The sequence below is a fragment of the Saprolegnia diclina genome (genome assembly GCF_000281045.1).
Source record: "Saprolegnia diclina VS20 unplaced genomic scaffold supercont1.11, whole genome shotgun sequence".
NCBI classification, from domain to species: domain Eukaryota; phylum Oomycota; class Saprolegniomycetes; order Saprolegniales; family Saprolegniaceae; genus Saprolegnia; species Saprolegnia diclina.
Window position 1 is genome coordinate 819,494 of NW_008246078.1, and position 19,275 is coordinate 838,768.

At 57.2% G+C, this 19,275-nt stretch overlaps 13 protein-coding genes across 13 annotated transcripts; 3 read left to right on the forward strand and 10 right to left on the reverse strand.

Moving 5' to 3' along the window:
• The first annotated feature begins 166 nt into the window (after positions 1-166).
• On the forward strand, positions 167-2,149 carry SDRG_04638 (histidyl-tRNA synthetase). The gene is made up of 12 exons (XM_008610316.1): positions 167-403; positions 451-514; positions 559-637; positions 685-864; positions 915-992; positions 1,040-1,151; positions 1,196-1,273; positions 1,333-1,468; positions 1,526-1,596; positions 1,645-1,707; positions 1,761-1,826; positions 1,879-2,149. The coding sequence occupies exons 1-12, from the start codon at positions 200-202 to the stop codon at positions 2,038-2,040; spliced, it is 1,293 nt and encodes a 430-aa protein (XP_008608538.1). The 5' UTR covers positions 167-199; the 3' UTR covers positions 2,041-2,149.
• A 98-nt stretch (positions 2,150-2,247) lies between these two features.
• Positions 2,248-3,061, reverse strand: SDRG_04639 (hypothetical protein). The gene has a single exon (XM_008610317.1). It carries the CDS (start codon positions 3,044-3,046, stop codon positions 2,330-2,332), a length of 717 nt encoding a protein of 238 aa, XP_008608539.1. The 5' UTR covers positions 3,047-3,061; the 3' UTR covers positions 2,248-2,329.
• Positions 3,062-3,738: 677 nt separating this feature from the next.
• Positions 3,739-4,723, forward strand: SDRG_04640 (hypothetical protein). The gene has a single exon (XM_008610318.1). The coding sequence runs from the start codon at positions 3,812-3,814 to the stop codon at positions 4,466-4,468; it is 657 nt and encodes a 218-aa protein (XP_008608540.1). The 5' UTR covers positions 3,739-3,811; the 3' UTR covers positions 4,469-4,723.
• Positions 4,724-4,779: 56 nt separating this feature from the next.
• Positions 4,780-5,620, reverse strand: SDRG_04641 (50S ribosomal protein L19e). The gene is made up of 2 exons (XM_008610319.1): positions 5,484-5,620; positions 4,780-5,390 (listed from the first exon to the last, which is right to left on the reverse strand). The coding sequence occupies exons 1-2, from the start codon at positions 5,612-5,614 to the stop codon at positions 4,868-4,870; spliced, it is 654 nt and encodes a 217-aa protein (XP_008608541.1). The 5' UTR covers positions 5,615-5,620; the 3' UTR covers positions 4,780-4,867.
• A 1,250-nt stretch (positions 5,621-6,870) lies between these two features.
• Positions 6,871-7,192, reverse strand: SDRG_04642 (hypothetical protein). The gene has a single exon (XM_008610320.1). The coding sequence runs from the start codon at positions 7,156-7,158 to the stop codon at positions 6,937-6,939; it is 222 nt and encodes a 73-aa protein (XP_008608542.1). The 5' UTR covers positions 7,159-7,192; the 3' UTR covers positions 6,871-6,936.
• A 186-nt stretch (positions 7,193-7,378) lies between these two features.
• Positions 7,379-7,729, reverse strand: SDRG_04643 (hypothetical protein). The gene has a single exon (XM_008610321.1). The coding sequence runs from the start codon at positions 7,678-7,680 to the stop codon at positions 7,441-7,443; it is 240 nt and encodes a 79-aa protein (XP_008608543.1). The 5' UTR covers positions 7,681-7,729; the 3' UTR covers positions 7,379-7,440.
• Positions 7,730-7,927: 198 nt separating this feature from the next.
• On the reverse strand, positions 7,928-8,371 carry SDRG_04644 (hypothetical protein). Its single transcript, XM_008610322.1, has one exon. It carries the CDS (start codon positions 8,300-8,302, stop codon positions 7,994-7,996), a length of 309 nt encoding a protein of 102 aa, XP_008608544.1. The 5' UTR covers positions 8,303-8,371; the 3' UTR covers positions 7,928-7,993.
• A 974-nt stretch (positions 8,372-9,345) lies between these two features.
• SDRG_04645 (hypothetical protein) lies at positions 9,346-9,867 on the reverse strand. The gene has a single exon (XM_008610323.1). It carries the CDS (start codon positions 9,769-9,771, stop codon positions 9,460-9,462), a length of 312 nt encoding a protein of 103 aa, XP_008608545.1. The 5' UTR covers positions 9,772-9,867; the 3' UTR covers positions 9,346-9,459.
• Positions 9,868-11,222: 1,355 nt separating this feature from the next.
• Positions 11,223-11,717, reverse strand: SDRG_04646 (hypothetical protein). Its single transcript, XM_008610324.1, has one exon. It carries the CDS (start codon positions 11,662-11,664, stop codon positions 11,284-11,286), a length of 381 nt encoding a protein of 126 aa, XP_008608546.1. The 5' UTR covers positions 11,665-11,717; the 3' UTR covers positions 11,223-11,283.
• A 608-nt stretch (positions 11,718-12,325) lies between these two features.
• On the reverse strand, positions 12,326-12,966 carry SDRG_04647 (hypothetical protein). The gene has a single exon (XM_008610325.1). It carries the CDS (start codon positions 12,941-12,943, stop codon positions 12,386-12,388), a length of 558 nt encoding a protein of 185 aa, XP_008608547.1. The 5' UTR covers positions 12,944-12,966; the 3' UTR covers positions 12,326-12,385.
• A 462-nt stretch (positions 12,967-13,428) lies between these two features.
• Positions 13,429-13,841, reverse strand: SDRG_04648 (hypothetical protein). The gene has a single exon (XM_008610326.1). It carries the CDS (start codon positions 13,780-13,782, stop codon positions 13,510-13,512), a length of 273 nt encoding a protein of 90 aa, XP_008608548.1. The 5' UTR covers positions 13,783-13,841; the 3' UTR covers positions 13,429-13,509.
• Positions 13,842-15,069: 1,228 nt separating this feature from the next.
• On the reverse strand, positions 15,070-17,775 carry SDRG_04649 (hypothetical protein). Its single transcript, XM_008610327.1, has 6 exons — positions 16,911-17,775; positions 16,646-16,858; positions 16,095-16,423; positions 15,830-16,046; positions 15,284-15,706; positions 15,070-15,220 (listed from the first exon to the last, which is right to left on the reverse strand). The coding sequence occupies exons 1-6, from the start codon at positions 17,766-17,768 to the stop codon at positions 15,119-15,121; spliced, it is 2,142 nt and encodes a 713-aa protein (XP_008608549.1). The 5' UTR covers positions 17,769-17,775; the 3' UTR covers positions 15,070-15,118.
• Positions 17,776-18,307: 532 nt separating this feature from the next.
• SDRG_04650 (50S ribosomal protein L15) lies at positions 18,308-19,190 on the forward strand. The gene is made up of 2 exons (XM_008610328.1): positions 18,308-18,805; positions 18,856-19,190. The coding sequence occupies exons 1-2, from the start codon at positions 18,350-18,352 to the stop codon at positions 19,129-19,131; spliced, it is 732 nt and encodes a 243-aa protein (XP_008608550.1). The 5' UTR covers positions 18,308-18,349; the 3' UTR covers positions 19,132-19,190.
• The last annotated feature ends 85 nt before the right edge of the window (positions 19,191-19,275 follow it).

Below are 19,275 nucleotides of genomic sequence, written 5' to 3' on the forward strand. Positions count from 1 at the left end.
GCAGCTCCGGTAACGTTGAATATTTAGAGGGCGTCATGAAACCCCAAGGCCGGCATGGCCCTGCTGGCTCACCCACCTTCCCCTGGGCTCCGGTTCCGTCGGACACTATTTCGTTTATCATATACTATTTCATACAGACCATGAAATAGAATATTGTCCAATCACAGGCAAGACAAGCACCAATCGTCCAAGTGGCAGGATGAAGCAAGCCAAGAAGGTGCTGGCCGGCGTGCGCGGGACGCGGGACCTCTGGCCGACAGAGCTGCAGAAGCAACTGCACGTGACGAGCGCGCTGGCGTCGACGGCTAAGCGCTATGGCTTTGCGCCCGTTCAGACGCCGACGATCGAGCCCACGGACCTCTTCCATCGGTCGCTCGGCGACGGCTCGGACATTGTCATGAAGGTGCGCATATCGCCATCTCATCGCAAGCACCGACAGACTGTCTCTAGGAAATGTACACGTTTCAGGACAACTCGCAGAACAGCTTGACGCTTCGGCCCGAAGGCACCGCCGGTAGAACGGACGCACTGACACGAGGCTCACGTTGGCGAGCGTAGGCGTCATTCGCTCGATGATCAGCAGTGGCCTCCAGTACAATGGGCCGCACAAGGTCTACTACCACGGCAGTATGTTTCGGTACGCGCGAACGTCAGGTTCCTTCTTGACGACGGATGATGGTGCAGGTACGAGCGGCCGCAGCGTGGTCGGTACCGTGAGTTTCACCAGTTTGGCGTCGAGCACATTGGCTCGGCGGGCCCGACCACCGACGTCGAAGTGATTGCGCTTGCGCGTGACAGCCTCGCGCGCTTAGGCCTCGGCGACCGCGTCTCGCTCGAGATCAACACGCTCGGCTGCCACGACAGGTGTGCTCCTCCATCATCGCAACCCAAGCCCTCTGATCTTATTTGCGTAGCCGTCAGCGCTACCGAAAGGTACTAGAGGCCTTCTTGGAGCAGTACCAGAACGATCTCTCTGTCGAGAGCCAGCAACGGTACCGCCAACGGGCCTCTCCTGCATCGCCAATGCCATCGTGTGTAGCCTCGAGCGCGGAAGCGTGCTGCGTATTCTCGACTCCAAGTGCGAGAACGACCAGCGCATTCTGGCGTCGGCGCCGCGTCTGCACCAGCACCTCTCGGACGACGCGCGCAAGGTACCGTTGAGACTCCATTCCTCATGTGCTTGACATGGATCTAGCGTTTCGACGATGTCCAGAGCCACTTGGCTGCCCTCAACATTAGCTCGCACCTCAACGACGGCCTCGTGCGTGGTCTCGTACGTCGTGGGTTCAATCCCCACTCTGCTGCACCCTTTGTTGCTTTACAAACCGATAGGACTACTATAGCCACACAGTGTTTGAGTTTGTCGAGCTCAAGCCCGAGACAGGCGCCAAGGGCATCGCGGTGCTGGCCGGTGGCTGCTACGACGACTTGGTCGCTACGCTCGGCGGTCCGCCCACGGCTTGTGTCGGTACGTTCCGTCGTCACCGCTCACATACCAGCTCGCACTGATGATATTGGCGACTAGGGTGGGCAGCTGGTGTCGAGCGGCTCTGTCTGCTGAGCGATGTGACGCCCCCGTCGCCAACCACGATTGCGGTCTCTCGTCTTGTGTCTTCATCGAGCGCGGCGGCTGATATCGCCTAGGTGGTGCCCATCGCGTCGGGGAATACGTCGGCGATACGGGACCACGCGCTGCGCGTCACCAAGGTACAATATTGTCTTTTGTTTTGTGTACATTTTGTCATGATGCGAATGGACAGACGCTGCGCGATGCCGGACACATTGTGCATTTCTGCGACGGCGCGAGCATGAAGAAGCAAATGAAGGTGGCGCTCACCTGTGCCGTGACCGAGCTCATGACAAGGTGTCTGCATTTAGATGGCCGACGGGTTCCAGTGCTCGTATGCGATTCTGCTCGGCGAAGACGAGCTGACGCAGGCGCAAGCGACTGTCAAGCACCTCCTCGAACGCCAGCAGCAAGTCGTGGCGCTGAGCGACTTGTCGACGTACTTTGCATCGACTGCGACGGTCGTGGCCTAGACTAGAGACGCCGCCATCGACAACGGCAAGCTCCTCGCGTCGAGAAGGACCGTGCAGTTTAAAAATGCAGTCAATATGGCACGTACACCATAGTCACTTTGGATCCCTCTGCCTTGACCGACTGCAGCAAATATAAGTCTTCATCTCGGGCATGGAGACGCAAACAGTCGCGTGCACGCGGGTGACGCGCCGTGGGCAGTGTATGCAAGGGCCAATAAACAGTGTATTGACCCTTACACTGTATGCAAGCTCATCGTCGCCTGTCTGAAGCTGGGATGACAACACTGTGCTACAGGCTTGCGTCGAATGGGAGGCGGCCGACGCAGTTGGCGCTGCCGCAGTGGCACGGCGCGTGGCCCACGCCGCTGGCAACGCCATAGTCGATCGTGATTTCGTCGTCCCTTTCAATAGGTCGCAGCGCACGAACCTGGAGCCGAGGCAGCACGCAGCGCCGATCGTCTCGGCGATATGTGTCTAGAACTGCATTGGGCGAGCACGCGTGGTTGATGAAGCGCGTGTAGTTGCCGACGCGGCCGGCGTCAACGTTGGTGCGCAGCACGCAGTCGGTCGCCTCTTCGCGGACGCTCACAATGTACGTCGACGCGCGGTTCATGTCGCTTGTGCGCACGAAGTCGCCAGCGTACTCGCCGAGGTAAGCGCCGGGCGAAATCGGGGATGCGGCATGGAGCGCCCAGCCTTTCGCTGCGTGCTTGGTCACGTAGACGTCGACTGTCCGTGTTGCATCCATCGGCCAGTCGTATGCAGCAGGTAGACGCGTCGAAGCGCGGTACGCAAAGCCGTGTGGGTACCCGGCGGCGCCACGCACCATCACCGGCCGCGGCTCGCTGCCACTCGAGAGGTCGGCGCGACGCTGCGCATGGAGACAGCGGACGGCGCTCGCCCAGCCTGTAGCCACGAGCGCCGCACGAGAGAGCGACGAGACGTCGAGGAAGACGAAGATGCAGAGCAATGACGTCTCGGCGTCGGCTGGGCGCTGGCGCTTCATGTCGTGGCCCGTTTTGTTTTCGGCATGTGCCGAAAGTAGCGTGGCGTAATCAAGTTGCGGTTACGATCGGTGGCAGGTTTCGGACCTGCTTTGGCGAGCGTCTCGCAATCACAACACGTTGGGCTTTTGAGGGGTGGTATTCGTATTGTCACCACACGGTATTCGCAGTGGTCTTCATGTGACGTCGAGAGCGTGCTGCCCACGCTACCGTAGCTCGCTACCAAAACCCTGGTCTTCGTGCGAATGTTTCATAGCTGCAACCAACAGGTGCGAACCGTCGCACACTTGCCAGATCTGATGGCTCTCCATGCTGCTCTCCATCGTCAAGTAGCCCAACGCAAGAGCTACATCCCCGCAAGCTCTAGTCCGCTTCTACACATATAGCTAGATCTTGATTCCTGGGTTATCATCCTTTGGCTTCTCAGTGCCATCATCAACTTCAACAACCCGACTTGTGACGAGGTGCACGGTCGACGCATCCGCTTGCATGCTATAGCCATTGCTACCGCACACCGCTGGCCTTGCTAAACGGTACATATTTGTCTGCAGCTCGTTCGACACACGTCGTTGTGCACCCGTCGCGGCCACCGACGACAAGTTGTGCAAGGCTGTTATTTTCGGCACGTGACCGTCATGCATTGTGATTGGATAATAATCGGCCTGTCGCGGCCATCTTCGGAATTCGCATGAAGGCCAGAAGGAACGAACGAGCCGGCTGCGACGGCTTGTCGACGACCATTGCTCAACAACTTGGCCCGCGCGCAGATGACGGACGCCGATGGCCTCGTGCTGCGGTACTTTGACATCCCTGGCCGCGCCGAGATCACGCGGCTCCTCTTCACCATCGGCGACGTGCCTTTTCAAGACAAGCGCATTCCCAAGGCGTTGTACCCGCACCTCAAGCCCAAGCTGCGCCTGCCGTTTGGCTCGCTCCCGACGCTCGAAGTCCAAGGTGAGACGTATGGCTGCAGCCTCGCGATCGCGCGCTACGCCGCAAAGCGCGTTGGCCTGTACCCGGACGACCCGCTCGCGGCCTTTCGCATCGACCACTTTGCAGGTCTTGTCCACGATACCATGGTCACGCTGCTCGTGGTGCTGTACATGGACGGCTGCGCCGTGCTGCGCGCCAAGCGGCTGCGGCGGGCGCGGCGGCGCATTCCGCAGCTGCTCGAGCACTTGGAGGACGAAGCGCTCGGCGCCGGCAGCTTCTTCGCAAACTTGTCTTGGCTCGATGTCTACCTCTTCGACCTGATCCACAACGTCCTTTTGCGCTTCTGCAACGTCCTGCGCATTCCGTTTGACAAGTACCCAAAGCTCCACACCATATACAAGACGATCCTCTGTGATCCCAAGATCGCCGCTTATTTAACGCGCACCGAGGGCCCGACCTTTCGCCCTCGCTGCACGACGACCCACTCCTAGTCCTAATGCCAGCGCTCATTATTCGTTGTCTTCTCGGATGTTGCTGCGGGTATCGAGCGCCATGGCGACGGTCCATGAGAAGCTCCTCATTGACCATTATCAAAGTCATGGCTGTCCATCTTGCTGACCGCTCGAGTTGCACAATGGCGCAACCAACTGCGTGATCAGCATCTTGACACCATGCTACCAGTACACACTTACCCGGCCATCCGCGGACACACACGTGCACTGACGCTTCTATAGTTCGCACTGGCAGCTCGAATATCGTCGAGCTACCCCATCCAAGGGCAGCTTGTCGAATGGCGCAGCAGTGACGATGTAAGAACTATTTTTTTTGCTCAAGAGCTGTATTGTGTCTTAGCAGGGTGGTGTGATCGCAGGGATGACGCAGATGGTCGCTTACTGCTTGGCGGCGACTTCCTTGCCGGCCTTGCGGTCGCGGGCGTTGCGGGCCTTCTCCTTGCGGGCTTCCGACTGGTCCTTGAGGGCCTTCTCGCGGATGTGCTCCGACTTGAGCTTGTGGATGACCTCCATCAAGACGCGCTTGTTCTTGAACTGGTTACCCTTGGCGCGCATGTACAGATCGTGGTACATGTGGCGGTCGATCTTCTTGGCATCACGGTACTTGCGAAGGAGACGGCGGAGCACACGCATGCGGCGCATCCAGATGACCTTGAACGGGAGACGGGCGTTGGCCGTACCGCGGCGCTTACCGATACCGGTGTGGCGACCCTTGCGCTTGGCCTCGTTGCGCTTGGTGAAGCGAGCGCGCGAGTGGATGACCTGCGGCTTGCGGATGACAAAGCCATCCTTGACGAGCTTGCGGATGTTCTGGCGCGAGTTGGCGAGAGCGATTTCCGTCGACTCGTTGGGGTCGAGCCAGACCTTGCGCTTGCCGCACTTGAGGACCGACGCGGCCAAACTACAGAGCACGTCTCATGAGCCTCCAGCCGTATCCACGCAGGCCATGCAGGCCCTCGTCGGCGCCTGCACGGCCGCGTCGTCATCGTCGTACCGCTTCTGAAGCTTCAGAGACACCATGTTATTAAACCCTGCAAAAGAAGTAATAATGTGCGAGCTTGGAGCTCCTGAGCACCTCCTCCACCAACCAAAAGCGGCCGCCATCGCGGGTGCTTTTAATCGCATCTCACGCAAAGCAATACAAATAACAAGTACAACTTTAAATATTTGCATTGTACAACGAACGGGACTTTACTGAAGGGCAAAGGGCATACTTTAATCAAGTGAGACGCGAAACAGGCTTCAACCAATGGTTTACCTCGGCCAATCACAACGTATGGCGCGACCAATACTGTGAAAATGCATCTTTGAAAACCTCTCAGATTACATATTTGCAGGCTGGTCACACCACGGCAAGGCTGGTCACACCACGGCAAGGTGCATGGTGGGCCAGCACGGGCGTGCTGCAGCTAGGTTGCCTCATAGGCGCTAGCATGTCTAGCGTATGGCCGTCCACGCGTGCAAAGTGGCATCATCGGCGCTAGCACGTAAGCGTGCGGAGAGATTGCATCGATGCCTATGGGCGAAAGCTGTGATCGCGGCGAGCAACAAGGGCCATGCCAAGACACCTTGCTCTGTGTGCAGTCTGCTAGGTGGCTGCGGTGCGATGGTCTCCACCTGGTGCTACACTTGCGAAGGCGCGTCGCTGGCTCACAGGGTGAAGCTGTTCCGAGGGAGGCTTCTTGAAGTTGGGGTCATGAAAAGCAAAGCGCATGGCCAAGTGAGCTCGCAAAGGATGACTGCGCCGCTTAGCTGCGTGACTACGTCACACGCCGCAGGTGCGTGGCGAGACGAGAAGACTCCCCTATCAGTAGTATACAGACTGCTAACGGGACCGGTGCATCCCACCCGACGACCAGCTCCGACGACCAACCGCCTCATATGTGTAGCAGCGCCTGTGCACTCAACAGCCGAGCAACATGCCGGCGCAAGGGCGCTTCCTTGGACAGGCCTGATATGTTGTAACAGCGGAATAACCGATCTGCAACGTGGCTCAAGCTGGTGTCCTTGAAAAAGAACGCGGCTTCTGCCGTCCGGTCTATGTGTGTACGTGGGCGTCGCGCCCAGAGACGTTGTCGACAGTCCACCAAAGAGAGTAGCTACGCTGTGTAATCGGCGCCGTGCTTGGCACAACCACCAGGTCGGGAGCCACCCACCTTTCTTGGGTTTTCTGCCCCGCCTAGGGCCCCCACACAAGTACGAGTGCACGGACGGAGGCTTACTATGGATACCTTCTCGCGGCTGTACCACCACAGCACTGGAAAGCAATCTTTATCGTGGGATAAAAACACCCTATTCCTTGCTCGATGGCCTGTCGGACAAGATGTGCCCACGCGTTCTCGGTCCTTCATCGCTGCCCCAGCGCTCGGTAGACTAGGTCGTTTGGCAAAGGGCACTGACAAAACACTTTACTTTATGGTACAAATGCTCTTTACAGAACATATACGCTATCGACTTGATATCGAGCTATTGTGCCGCGGTGTGGGGATGCGGTTGTCGGCAAAGAGGCGGGCAAACTCGTCGCGGGCCTTGGTCGTCGGAGGCTCCACGATGCTTTGGGCGACGCGCGTTCGGCGTTCGTCCAGATGCATGCGTTGTTGCTTGAGCGTCGCAAGAACGACGCCAAGGTCGTCGATCGAGGTCGGCAGCGCGAGCGACGTGTACGTCATGGCGTCAAATGTAAACTGACGTACTACTCAAATTTGGTCTTTTTGTGTTTCAAAACAAAAGCCCATCCCTTCTCGGTTCAACGACCGACTGCATCAATCGTGACCATGCGGCTCTAATATCTGGTCCAGGGGTACTTCAAGCCGCGCGGCTGCACACGCTCGAGGCAGGTGAGGTCCCACCCGGTCCTCAGTCTTGGATTTGGTCGAGAGGAACGACGACGACGACGACAATAGGTCCGTACGGCGGACAGTATATTAAATAGATGAGCGCACTGCCTCTGTCTACGAATTGGAGGCGCCGCCGCCACTGCCCTCAAAGAGCTCGTTGTATTCGTCGCTGGGCCGCCGGGCGCGGTCGCCGTCGTTGGCGTGGTCGGCCTCGAGGCTTCGCGAGAGCTGGATGCGCTTGTCGTGGATCGCAGCGTGCTGCCGCTTTAGGTTCTCAAAGGCTTGGCAAATGTCGGACGACGGGACGTCTGCCGTGAGGTCTTTGGGAAGTGTGAGCACCGGCGCCGACGCCATTTCCGGGCTTTTTTCAGTCTCGGGGCAAAATTGAAGAGTGTGACAAGAAAGGTCAAAGCCAAAATCCCGGGAGAAACCCGGAGCGAATCTCCGAGGCGCATTGTGATTGGCCACGGCGACCTTTTTGCTTGGGATCCCAGGCTTTTGGCGACGTTGGATCGGCGTGAATCTCGGGTCCTGGCGCCACGGGTCGACGACATTGCATCAAGTCAAGAGCGTGGTAGTCAATGTACCCGTAGACAAGGCATTCGATATCCATATTTATATATATATTGGACAACATTTTACAGAGACGACGGAAATAGATAAGTGTTTAGCATTGCGGCACAATATTGCCGTGAAAGAGACGCGCAAATTCGTACGTCTTGGGGGGCGAGTTGCTGCTCTCGCTGTGGGGACTCGGGAGGTCGTCGGCGGCAAATGCCGTCGCGATCTGTCCGTGGCGCTCCTGGAGGTACGCGCGCCGGCCCTTGAGGAGCGAGATGGCGTTTTGAATCTCGCCAAAGCTGAGGTCGATCGGGAGGCGGCACTCGTACGAGGTCACAAACTTGGCTTCGACGCTGGGCATGCTCTTGAAATGGTGAAAATCGCGTTCTGACCGACGTCGACGACCACCAAACATCCCCACTGTGTCGTTTTCGCTTCTCGGGCCAAGGGTGGCATTGTACCAGATTCAATTGCTATACAAAACGAATCTGGCACGGCCGCACTGAAACAGGACACCGACGGCCAAGGCAGCCTTTCCCCGCACCAACGCCAAAGCTGATGGGCTCAGCAAGCACGTTGGACTCGCATGCACTGGCGTGTGATCGACGTTGGACACTGGCGCGAGTGCCCGCGCGACAGGACGCACCGAAACGATGACGGTTTGGCGAGCAGCCGTAGAGGCGAGAGCAAAGCTACTTCATTTCGAATGGAATCCGACAGTCGACGTGTGTACGAAGCGAGGAATGGTGTCGCGTGCGTCCCTCGCTGCGTTCGTTTGTTGGTTCGATGCCAACGAGACAGACGCCACTGCCCATCAACCAGCTGCGTTGCGTCAAGATTATTTAAATACAGTTCAAATTTCATGGGCTTAGCTTGTGATTTGTAAGCCGTGATGGAAATATCATTTAATGACGGCCAAAGCGCCCTCGTTGACGTCGCCGGCCAGTAGCGCTAGATTCGAGACCATTAAAATAAAGTATACTCGCGAATGTGGTCGCGCCACCACAGCACGTCTCGCGTCAGTGATATTCGCCCCAGCATCATCTGCCAACACTGCCGTCGACCGTGAAGGGGCTTGGAAACTGAAGGCATCGTTCGATCCGAGATCTTCCCTCGACCATTCGTCGCGACCGAGATTCGAACCGCGTACCAGTCGCTGGTGACATGGAGGGTGGCGCCAACTGCGTCACACAGTGGAGGTCTGAGATGTGCGCCAACTACCGGCTGCGTGTGGTGTGCCGTGGGTTCGTGGCTACACTACACGGTACTAACTGCACTGGCCGTGCTCTGATCATGCAGCGTCAACGCGCCGAGTAGATTCGCTTGGCTTGCGCTCAAAGCGCCGGCGAATGACCGAGTTTGGGACGCGTTCGAGGGTGGCTCGAAGGTAGGACGATTGCATTCGCAGCAGATTTCAGCACGGTCAAGAGTTCTCTCTTGCTCGGTCGCGACGCGAAGTTGGCAGAAAACACGCAAGCTTGTTAAATTAAGGCCTCATTCGGCCAGTGCAATCTCGTCTTCTCGTAGAATGTTTCGCTCTACACACTTGACAACACACAAAGACACGGCGCGCTAAACATGCATGGGCATGCGGCTGACGTAGCGGCGGGCGAGCTTGTCGTTGGGTGCGGTCGGGAGCTCGGCCTCGGCCTTGCGCTTCTTGGGCTCGACGCATACGGTGGCAAGGCGTGGAAGCACCTCGGTTGGCGTCGCCGCCTCTTGCTCCTTCATGAGGATCTGGGCGCGCTTGGTCTGGAGCGCGGCGCGCTGGCGCTTGAGGCCTTGCATGACGCTCACAATGTCGTGGCAGGCAAGGTCGATCGAGAGCGGCGACGGCGGCGACGGAAACAGCGTCGGCATGTGCTGGAGAAGGCCGCGGCTCATAGTACGTATTCGTGCAGTCGTTGAAAAGCAAAAGTGGTGGTCGAGCGACAGGCCGTGGACGCGAACGACTTGGCTGCACGGAATGGTGAATCGGAAATGAAGTATGCATACGTTGCCGCTAGAGTATGGAGCCTGTCTGCGCCTCGCCCCATTTGCACATATTGGTTCCACTATGCGAGCGAATCTTGGCTAGTGTTGCATCTCGTCACGGTCCGGCACCGAATCTGGGCCAAACCCGGACAAGTGTTTTTTTCGTTGCGTGTACTTTGCGCAAGATAATTTATTTAATTACTCACAGCCAGGTCTCGTCCACGGTGTCGAGCAAGGAGGTGCACTCATGCATCGAACACCGGAATCACTCGAAGGCCAAGGCCCTTGCCTCCTCCTCTCGGCCTGCGCGTGCGAATCTGCTCGGTCAAGCCGAGTGGGTAAGAAGACCAGTTGATGGCTGGCGTGTTGTTTACTGGGTGTTTGTAAGGATATACTTCGGGTACGACGAACTTCGACTTGGTTTTAGCCATTATATGATACCAAGCGTTGAGTCCGACCTCATTTTGAAATCGACAATAAGAATGCATACAAACCTTAAATAAGAAAGGGCAATCAGAATCGAGACAGCAATAAACTGCTTGCTTGTATGTGGGCGTGCCACGTACGCAGCTCATTTTGTCTCCACGTGCGACAGGTATGGCAATGTGTGCATACTGGAAGACATATACAAGTCGTCCATGCGACACGAAGCCATGGACCGCGTGGACAGGAGACGTCCACGTCCATGGATGCGGAGGTCCATACTTGTACATACCTCGCACCTGAGCACTTTTTTCATCTTGTGGTGGGGCTTGCGTCTCGGGTCAAAGGGCGAGTGCTAGTGAAGCAGAGCCCATGGCAAAACCACAAAACACTGTTATATTCGTTAATGCACTGTATTTGACGAAGTCGGTTGCTGCAACACGACATGAACTGCACTGACGTCGTTCGTGGTGGTGTAGACCCGCCCGCGCATTTCGCGGTTGTGACGCCACGCTGCCAACGCCAGTCACCGAGACGAGGTGGTCGTTTTGGAGAGACTGGACATGAAAGAGGATACGTCCAGCGGTTTGTGCTCATTGCGCTCAAGCGAGCAACGAAAGCACGTGACTACCATAGTGCACACGCACTTACCCTTGCGCTTCATCTTTCTAGTAGTACGTACTACGGGCTGCTTAACGCGGACAACGAAGAATACCGGTGTGATGTATCGAACGCCGTCGCGTCTGCGAACTACGTACCTCTGTGATATTGCGTACGTGATTGCTACGCCTCGCAGCATTCCGGTATGGGAATACAACAGGGTCCCTGTGGTAACCCCCCGCGCCATTATTGATTGGCCATGCCTGGTTTTGTCTGCGAAATCGTCGCGCATCGTCACACTGCATCAAGGGCGCCACGCCGAGTGCTCCACGCAAGCCAAGCGAACAAATGTGTAGCTTTGACGGAGATATTAACTTAAATAGGGAGAGCGGTCGACGTCTAGGAGCACAGCGGACCTGGGACCACGTTGCCGACAAAAAGGCGGGCAAACTCGGCGACCGGTCGGTGGATCTCGGTCTCGGCCTTGCGCTTCTTGAGTACGTGTCCACTGGTCTCATCGTCATGGACGTCCTGGTCGTCGTCGGTCATGTTGAGATTGTCAAGGACAGTAGCGCGCTTCTCGTCCACGGCTCGTCGCTGCTGCTTCAAGTCGATGATGATGTCGGCGATCATTTGCGGCGGCATGTTGGCATTGAGCTGGAGGCGCGGGTACAAAGGCGGGTACTCGGCGCAGACAGTGTTCATCTTGGAGATGGAGGATTCCCAGCACGAGTACGCGTAGTTGCAGTCGGTGACAGTGTCGGCGACGCCCGTGACCATGGATGGATCCGGCAGATTGGAAAGTGACCCCGCGACGAGCCAGCGAATGCAGACGCAAAGGTGGGTACATGCCACCTCTTTCAGTGCGCACCATCTGCCCTTTCCTCACCAGCTGCCACGTAATCGTGTCGCACCCCGTCATGTCGGCGACTATTTTGGAATAAAATATGCAATTGTAGCACGTGGTTTGTAGTCGCTACAACCAAACGTAGGCACGCATCCTTGCAATACAAACACCTAGTACAGGTATAGAGTAAGCATGCATTTTCATCTCTTGGCTTTGTGGACGTCGCAGGGCGCAGCTTTCGGACTTGTCCGAAATGAACGCGGGTGTTCAAGGAACCACGACATCGTTGCGAGCGAGACGTGGCAACCGCGCTGGATCGCCCGGCGTATACCTACGATAAGGCCAAGGCCTTCGCATCGGTACTACGTTGCCTTCAAGCTTTGGTTCCTACCGCGGGTGCTTTCCAAAAGCCACATCATACACAGTGTGAGCTCGCCACCACCTCCACCACCTCGACCAGCTACCGGCAACAGAAACGTGGCGCGCACCCAGCCGTCAACGGTAAATGACGTTCGTAATCCCGAATACACGGGACCACCGGCGTGGGATCGATCCTTCGTACACCTGCGCATGCTAGTCATATAGTAGCGAACTTGAACAAGCCGCCAGCTCCGGCATACAACCCCGTGTATGCAAAGCGACAAAGTACAATGTTTAGCAACGGGGGCAACGCTGCTGCACTAGATCGGGCGCGGACGCCGGGCGAAGGCTACTGGAACACGCCTCGTTGGTCGCCAAAGAAGGGACGAGCGTCGTGGACGGGCTCGTGAGCAAATCGGTAAAGCCGAGGCTCGTGAGCGCCTCGGTGCGCTTGGCCTGGATGAGGCGGCGCCGCTCCTTGAGGCGTGCGATCTCGGCAAAAACGTCGCCAGGACTCGTGGGCTGCCACGGGCGCTTGCGGCGAAGCGCGGGCAAGTACTCCATCCCAAAAAAGTAGAAACGGCTTGTAGCAATGGAGGCGAATTGAACGATACACCACAGCAGTGGCCTCAACACTGCAAGGTGGCACCAAACCGCAGATTCGCTAATAGCTTGGATCGGTAAGCGCATGAATCTCGGTCGAATCTTCACGAGCCCGCGACGCGGAGGTCCATCAGGCGAGAGTCCAAAGCAACTGTTACTACTCTCGGTCAGATTCGTGGACCGTGTCAACGTCCTCAGAGCTCGTGGGCGTCGTCGGACGACATGCTTCGAGATGCAAAGGCTATGCATGCATGAAGATGGTGTGACTCAAAGGAATCTGCGATATATCGCAGAGATTTGGCATGCTCGCGAATCGATCGTGACGCCAGAGAGGCGTCGCTTGCCAAGACTGCGGTGTGCCAGAGCCGACGCGGCTACAATTGTAGCGCCCCGCGCTGACATGACAACACTGTACACAATCGTCACGCCGCACGTTCGCGGAACGCGCGCGTGTCGAGTCGACAGCGAGGCGAGGCCACCGCTTACTCGTAAAACCAGCGTACGGGGTACACGGTAGTGGTTTGGCCGCGCTCTCGGCGCCGCCGCCGCGAGGTCGACGCCAGCGCCACGCAGCAGAAGCGTGAGAAACGCTCATCTCCACATCGCCGCACCCGCTTTGCATGTCGCAGCAAAGTCCTAATTAGGACTTTTGGCGTGGGACATGGTCGGAACGTCTCGGGGTTTGTGGTGCCGCCAGCAAATGTGGTGCATCGCAACCAAAAAACACGTCGAGCTGCAGGAATGTACGATAAATTAGAATAGCACTAGGTAATAATACAGGCGGATCGACCTCTACACGACCACCGTTCTCGGGCTTAGGACAGAGCCACACTCGGCTCGGGCACGACGTTGTCGGTGAAAAGCCGAGCAAACTCGAGCTTGCGCCGCTTCGGCGCGGGTGGCGCCTCGGCTGGGATGCACCCGAGGCTTGCGAGGATGCCCTGGCGCTTGGTCGCGAGGACTTGCCGCTTGGCGCGCAGCGCCGCAATGGTCTCGGGGAGGCCGTCCATGGTTTGGATCGAGATGTTGAGACCCATCTTGTAGTCGTTGCGCACGTAGTCGAGCTTGTTGTTGGTCGGCGAGTTCATCGTAGCTGATAGAATACGTTGGCAGATGGAGAAAAGGAGCTCGTCGAGGGGACTGGAAATGTAAAACTAACGCGACGAGTGTGGCCGGCCGGCGATCTTTCAGATTCGACAGTATAGTGTATTCAAGTAAAACGAATATGGCAGGCCAGATTCGACGAGATTCACTGCGTTACAGTGCGCCACGTCGATGCAGCCGTTTCGGTTGAAACCGAAGACATCCAGACGGCATGTGGACAGCACTCGTGGCTGGCGACAGCTCGGGCATAGCACTCGCTCCAGAGACGCCAGAGAATCTGCCCGCGACATTGCTCCCATCCATCTCCGTCCTTGAAGCTGCTGGAATATGATCCTTTAGATATGAAGTGCATTTTGTTTAAGGAAGGACGACCTTTTCTTGCCCGAGCACCCTTACTTTCCAAGGCTACTGGACTCGCTGTACTGTGCTGCGTCCTAGATACTACTCTTCAAACGCACTGATTCAATGATGTGGATGCAAACTCGATAGCTAGGTACCTTCAGCTGGTATCTTTGTGTTGACAGCACCAGGCGTTTGTGTCGTTCAGTCCATGCCCTGGAATTACAACTGCAAGTGAAGCAAGTATCCACATGCAATTATTGTCTAGTTCGTAGCAGCGTAACGGCCTGTAAGTGCAGCCAGGTACAACAACATATCGACCGACCGATGATGAAGTTGCGTGCCCGGCTGTCGTGGCGGACCTCGACGATTGCCTGGGATGACCTTACAAATTATTTCCTGAAGCATATGACGCCGCCACGTATGTCTGGACGAGCTCTACAAGGTGTACGATAGTCTTTGGTCGAGCTGCCTAATAAACACCTCAGCGATGGCCAGCTCCCACAGCAGCACTTGGACGCCAACATGGTCTTTTCGGATGGAGATAATGGCACTGGTTGGAGTTGCAGGCGTCCAAGCGGCTCTGTTCGAGCCACGCGTCGTTTCGTTGACAAAGGCAAACTCGACAAGCGAAACGTTGGCGTGCGTCGCGTCCTTGACTATGGACTATATATATATATATATATATGAACGTGTTTCGCGTTATCTTCATAATTACACAAAGACTTCGCATACGTAATACGTAGAGACTAGCAATCTCCTTCTTCTTCATTCGCTCGCCGGTCCGTGGCTGCGCAGGCGGCGGCGCGGGGGCTCGTCTGGCTCTTCTGTCGTCGCCCTACGACGCTTGGACTAGAACCGAAAATGGACTAGAACTATGGTTCTGTCTGCCGACCACAAATACTATACCAAAAGCCATTTTGCAATCGCCACACAGAGAAATTGCAACATGTAATAGCATTGCATTGCGTCGTCCACTATTTAAATCGCACGGACGACGTACTTGAACTGGTTCATCTGCTTGAGCGAGCCTTTCTGCACCATCCCGCGAATCGCCCGCTGGATCGCGTTTGGGTTGTGGCCCTACGCGCCACATTCAATTCAAACTCAACCTCAAAAAACTCAAAAAACCCAGCGACAACGCACCTGCGACTCGAGCTTGGAGTAGAGCGCGTGCGTCTCGACGCGCGTACCAATTTGGACAGTGCGCAGGATCGAAGCCTCGACCTCCTGCGCTTTCTCGTGGAAGCCGCCAAACATTCCTTGCGTGCCGCCGTCTTTGGCCGCGTTCATCGTCGAGACGCGAAACATTCGGATGGCTTCGTACACGTGCTCGACGGTCGCTTGCGGCTTGAGCTGCATCTTGGCGAGGCTCTCGCTAATGCGGACAAGCGCCTCGAGCTGCCGCACCGTGATCGGGATCGTCGCCTCTTGCGTCTGCGTGCGCACTTCGTCGCGGACACTCACGTAAAAGTCCTGGAGCGCCTGTGTGGCTTCGATACCGAGGCGGGGCGCACACCGCGTGCGGCAGTACGTAATGAACTTCTTCATCAGCCACGGTTCAATTTCCTACCAAGCATTAGAAAAAGCGTCGAGAAATAGAATACGGCAACAATGTAGCACAAATGCAGCACACATGCAGCGCAAATGCAGCACAAATGCAGCACAAATAAGAGAAGCACGGTGCCCTACCCCTTGTTTCTCATCGTGGGCCTGGAGCGAGTTGGTGTGCACCTTGACGACGTGCGCGGCCATTTGCCGATCGCGCGCGTCGTCCTGGATGTCGCGGACGATGAAGATCATGTCGAAGCGCGACAAAATGGTGCTCATGAGATCGATATTGTCACTTGCGCTGCGCATGTCGTCGTAGCGGCCAAACACCGGGTTGGCGGCCGCGAGCACCGACGCCCTAGTGGTCGCGTTCCATATCGAAACACTTGAAAAAAACGTTGTCTACCGCGAGTTGAGGATCGTGGTGATACCGGCTTTTGCAATCGAGATGGTCTGCTGCTCCATGGCTTCGTGGATAGCAACGCGGTCGCTCTCACGCATCTTGTCAAACTCGTCAATGCAGACAACGCCGCCGTCTGCGAGCACCATGGCCCCGCCCTCGAGAAAGAACTCGCCCTTCGCATCCTTGATGACCGATGCCGTGAGACCGGCCGCCGAACTGCCCTTCCCGCTCGTGTAGACGCCGACGGGAGCAACTTTCTCTGTGAATTTGAGAAACTGCGACTTGGCCGTCGACGGATCGCCCAGCAAAAGCACGTTGATGTCGCCACGCAACTAGACATTTCTTTCATGAGTATATCGCAATTGTAACCATCGCAGGTCGCCAATATGCAAACTAGGGAGGGAGCAAAGTACAAATGCTCGTCTCACCGCTCATGGCATCGACCAGAAGGTTGCTTGTAGCGAAGGGATCGAGCATTCGAAAATATACGAAAATATACGAAAATATACGAAAAATACAGAAAATACAGAAAAATCAAGCGAAAATGGACGTACAATCATGCCATCGGGGAGGCGCTTGCGGGAGCCGCCGACGAGGAGACACGCAATGGCTTTCTTGATATTGACCGTGTAGTCGCCGTAGATGGACGGCGCAATGCTCGTCGCGAGCTTCTCGTAGAGGTCTGGGTCGCGCGCCATCTCATGAAACTTTTCCTCTTCGCTGGGCGTAAAGACCGCGCGGGCGCGGCCCGCGCCCTCTTCGTCAATCTAGCACGACGAGTGCAATTCTATATCGCAACAGAGCGATACGATTCTATACCTCGATGCCCACGACCTTCAAGTACGGAGTGCGAATCGCGATCGCGCCCACTTGGCGCTTGGCGCCCGAGTTGAAGACGCTCGAGATACCGAGGATCGAGACACGCGTGCCCGGCGGCGCGCGGTCGACGAGGTATCGGTCGCACGAGAGGAGGAGGTTCCGGGGCATCTCGCCGGTCGGCACGACCTCGGGGCTCTCCTGCAGCTTGAGCGTCTGCTGGTCGACGTACTCGCACTTGTCAGGCACGATGATGTACGAGTCTTTGGCGCACGCTTCGCTCGGCACTATGCCGTCGCTTTGGCTCTCGGCTTGGCGCTCGCAGTTGCGCGGCAGCTGGACGCCCGAGAACGCGTTCGGGCACGGCAGCTTCTTCGAGTGGCCGCACGTCTTGCATTGCACCATCACCGACATGCACTTGGCGCGGACTTTGGACGCGCTAATGATGATACCGGGGACTTTGACGAGGCGGTTGACCTGCGTCGCGTGGATATCGCGCAACCGAAGCGACTCGAGCGACGCGCTCTTGAGCACGACTTGGATGTGGCTCGTCGAGCCCTTCGCGACCGTCGCGGCCGCGGCCTCGAGCAGCGGTAGCATCGTACCTGGCTTGGTCAAGAGCATGTCGCCAAGCTCGGCGTCGTACGACGTGAGGTCGCGCAGCTCGATCTCGAGGAGGAGGTGCGACCGGCGGACGTGCGACGTGAGCTGCTGCCGGTACACAAAGGTCGTATCCTCGCGGAAGCCGCGGAGGAAGCTCACGCAGCGCCGCGTTAGGTCGTAGTTGGAGTTGGTGCTACCGTTGCCGGCGCTGCCCGCGCCGCCGGCGAGGGACGTCACCGCGCCTTGGTCCCAGTCCATTTTTGCCACAAAACCAAGATTGCCGGGAAAACCACCGCCCAATCAGCGCCGATAAATTTAGCGTGCGGCATGTGCCACTTTTGAACCGCGGCGCCTCGCACGATGCAAACGTGGCCTTGGCGGCTTCTGATGCGCAAGAGAGCACCTCGCCATACAATAGCACGGCGCTGTGTGCAGGCGACAGGCCAAATCCCAGACGACGCAGCCGCTTGCGGCCTTGCATGTTTTTATTTTTGGCATTGCCGATTTTAATAATCCCGCCCTTTGGGTGAATATATCTGCAGTCGTTCCAACGACTAATTTCTTACTATTGCAAGCGCAAGGTCGTACTATTGTACATCCAGGCGCATGGTGTTGGAATACAGTGGATAGGTTGGTGCAGTCGAAGGCGACGAGGCGCTGAACAACACCGCGCAGCCGATTCGTTTCGGCATATGCCGTAAATAAAGCCGCTGGGCCGTCCGGAAACGAGGGTGTATCCGGAATTTCCTGTCAAAGATGATAAACCTCTAGAGTATTACCAATGGCAGCAAGGATTTCGAGACCAGTCATCTTATCGCTTGTCCAGCAGCAGTCGCAGCATGTTCGCGCTCCGCCAAGCCCTTGGGCGCATGACGCTCCGCCCGATGTCCACGCAGGCCGCGCCGATGGCTGCTGTGTTTGAGCCCATCCGCTTGAACAACTTGGCCGATAACGCTGGCGCCCACAAGCGCGGCAAGCGTCTCGGTCGCGGTATCGGCTCGGGCAAGGGTAAGACCTGTGGCCGCGGCCACAAGGGCCAGAAGGCCCGCTCGGGTCGCTCGGGCCCTGCGCTTGGTTTCGAAGGTGGTCAGACGCCGCTGCACCAGCGTGTGCCCAAGCGCGGCTTCAACAACAAGTGGGCGACGCCCATGCACCCGTTGAACGTCGACCGCCTCCAGTTGTTCATTGACATGGGCCGCATCGACCCGACGCAGACGATCACGCTCAAGACGCTGACCGACAGCGGTCTCTTGACGACGTCGCGCATCAAGCACGGCGTGAAGCTCCTCGCCAGCGTACGCGATTTCGTTGCTGCATCCACGCTCATCTCTCGTATCGTTTGTAGGGCAAGCAGCACTTGACGACGCCGATCAACATTGAGATCACGCAGGCGTCGGAAGGCGCGATCGAGGCCATCGAGAAGGCCGGCGGCTCGATCAAGTCGGTCTACTACAACCGTCTCGGCCTGCGCGCGCTCCTCAAGCCGCACAAGTTTGACGTGTTGCCGCAGAACGCGCGCCCGCCGCCCAAGAAGATGGGCTACTACACCAACTACGACAAGCGTGGGTACCTCTCGGCCGAAGTCCAGGTGCAGGACGCGTTGAAGAAGATGTCGGCGTAAACCAGATAGACAATATACTCGACCAACATCCTACTAGCAGGAGTATGGTTCACGTACGAGCGCTGTACTCTTGAGGTCGACACGACGCAGTACTAGTACGAGCACAGGTACGAGCAAGACGCGCGTTGCTCGCACACCTGCTAC

Bases quoted from the DNA above. Each gene is read 5' to 3' on its own strand.
- SDRG_04638 (XM_008610316.1), top strand. From the start codon at position 200: ATGAAGCAAGCCAAGAAGGTGCTGGCCGGCGTGCGCGGGACGCGGGAC. The intron at 1,469-1,525 runs GTACGTTCCGTC...ATTGGCGACTAG, and splicing joins TCCGCCCACGGCTTGTGTCG to GGTGGGCAGCTGGTGTCGAG. The intron at 1,708-1,760 runs GTACAATATTGT...GCGAATGGACAG, and splicing joins ACGCGCTGCGCGTCACCAAG to ACGCTGCGCGATGCCGGACA.
- SDRG_04639 (XM_008610317.1), bottom strand. From the start codon at position 3,046: ATGAAGCGCCAGCGCCCAGCCGACGCCGAGACGTCATTGCTCTGCATC.
- SDRG_04640 (XM_008610318.1), top strand. From the start codon at position 3,812: ATGACGGACGCCGATGGCCTCGTGCTGCGGTACTTTGACATCCCTGGC.
- SDRG_04641 (XM_008610319.1), bottom strand. From the start codon at position 5,614: ATGCGATTAAAAGCACCCGCGATGGCGGCCGCTTTTGGTTGGTGGAGG. The intron at 5,391-5,483 runs GTACGACGATGA...CGTGCTCTGTAG, and splicing joins TCTCTGAAGCTTCAGAAGCG to TTTGGCCGCGTCGGTCCTCA.
- SDRG_04642 (XM_008610320.1), bottom strand. From the start codon at position 7,158: ATGACGTACACGTCGCTCGCGCTGCCGACCTCGATCGACGACCTTGGC.
- SDRG_04643 (XM_008610321.1), bottom strand. From the start codon at position 7,680: ATGGCGTCGGCGCCGGTGCTCACACTTCCCAAAGACCTCACGGCAGAC.
- SDRG_04644 (XM_008610322.1), bottom strand. From the start codon at position 8,302: ATGTTTGGTGGTCGTCGACGTCGGTCAGAACGCGATTTTCACCATTTC.
- SDRG_04645 (XM_008610323.1), bottom strand. From the start codon at position 9,771: ATGAGCCGCGGCCTTCTCCAGCACATGCCGACGCTGTTTCCGTCGCCG.
- SDRG_04646 (XM_008610324.1), bottom strand. From the start codon at position 11,664: ATGGTCACGGGCGTCGCCGACACTGTCACCGACTGCAACTACGCGTAC.
- SDRG_04647 (XM_008610325.1), bottom strand. From the start codon at position 12,943: ATGCATAGCCTTTGCATCTCGAAGCATGTCGTCCGACGACGCCCACGA.
- SDRG_04648 (XM_008610326.1), bottom strand. From the start codon at position 13,782: ATGAACTCGCCGACCAACAACAAGCTCGACTACGTGCGCAACGACTAC.
- SDRG_04649 (XM_008610327.1), bottom strand. From the start codon at position 17,768: ATGGACTGGGACCAAGGCGCGGTGACGTCCCTCGCCGGCGGCGCGGGC. The intron at 16,859-16,910 runs GTATAGAATCGT...TCGTCGTGCTAG, and splicing joins TGAAGGTCGTGGGCATCGAG to ATTGACGAAGAGGGCGCGGG. The intron at 16,424-16,645 runs GTACGTCCATTT...AGAAATGTCTAG, and splicing joins GCCTCCCCGATGGCATGATT to TTGCGTGGCGACATCAACGT.
- SDRG_04650 (XM_008610328.1), top strand. From the start codon at position 18,350: ATGTTCGCGCTCCGCCAAGCCCTTGGGCGCATGACGCTCCGCCCGATG. The intron at 18,806-18,855 runs GTACGCGATTTC...TATCGTTTGTAG, and splicing joins GCGTGAAGCTCCTCGCCAGC to GGCAAGCAGCACTTGACGAC.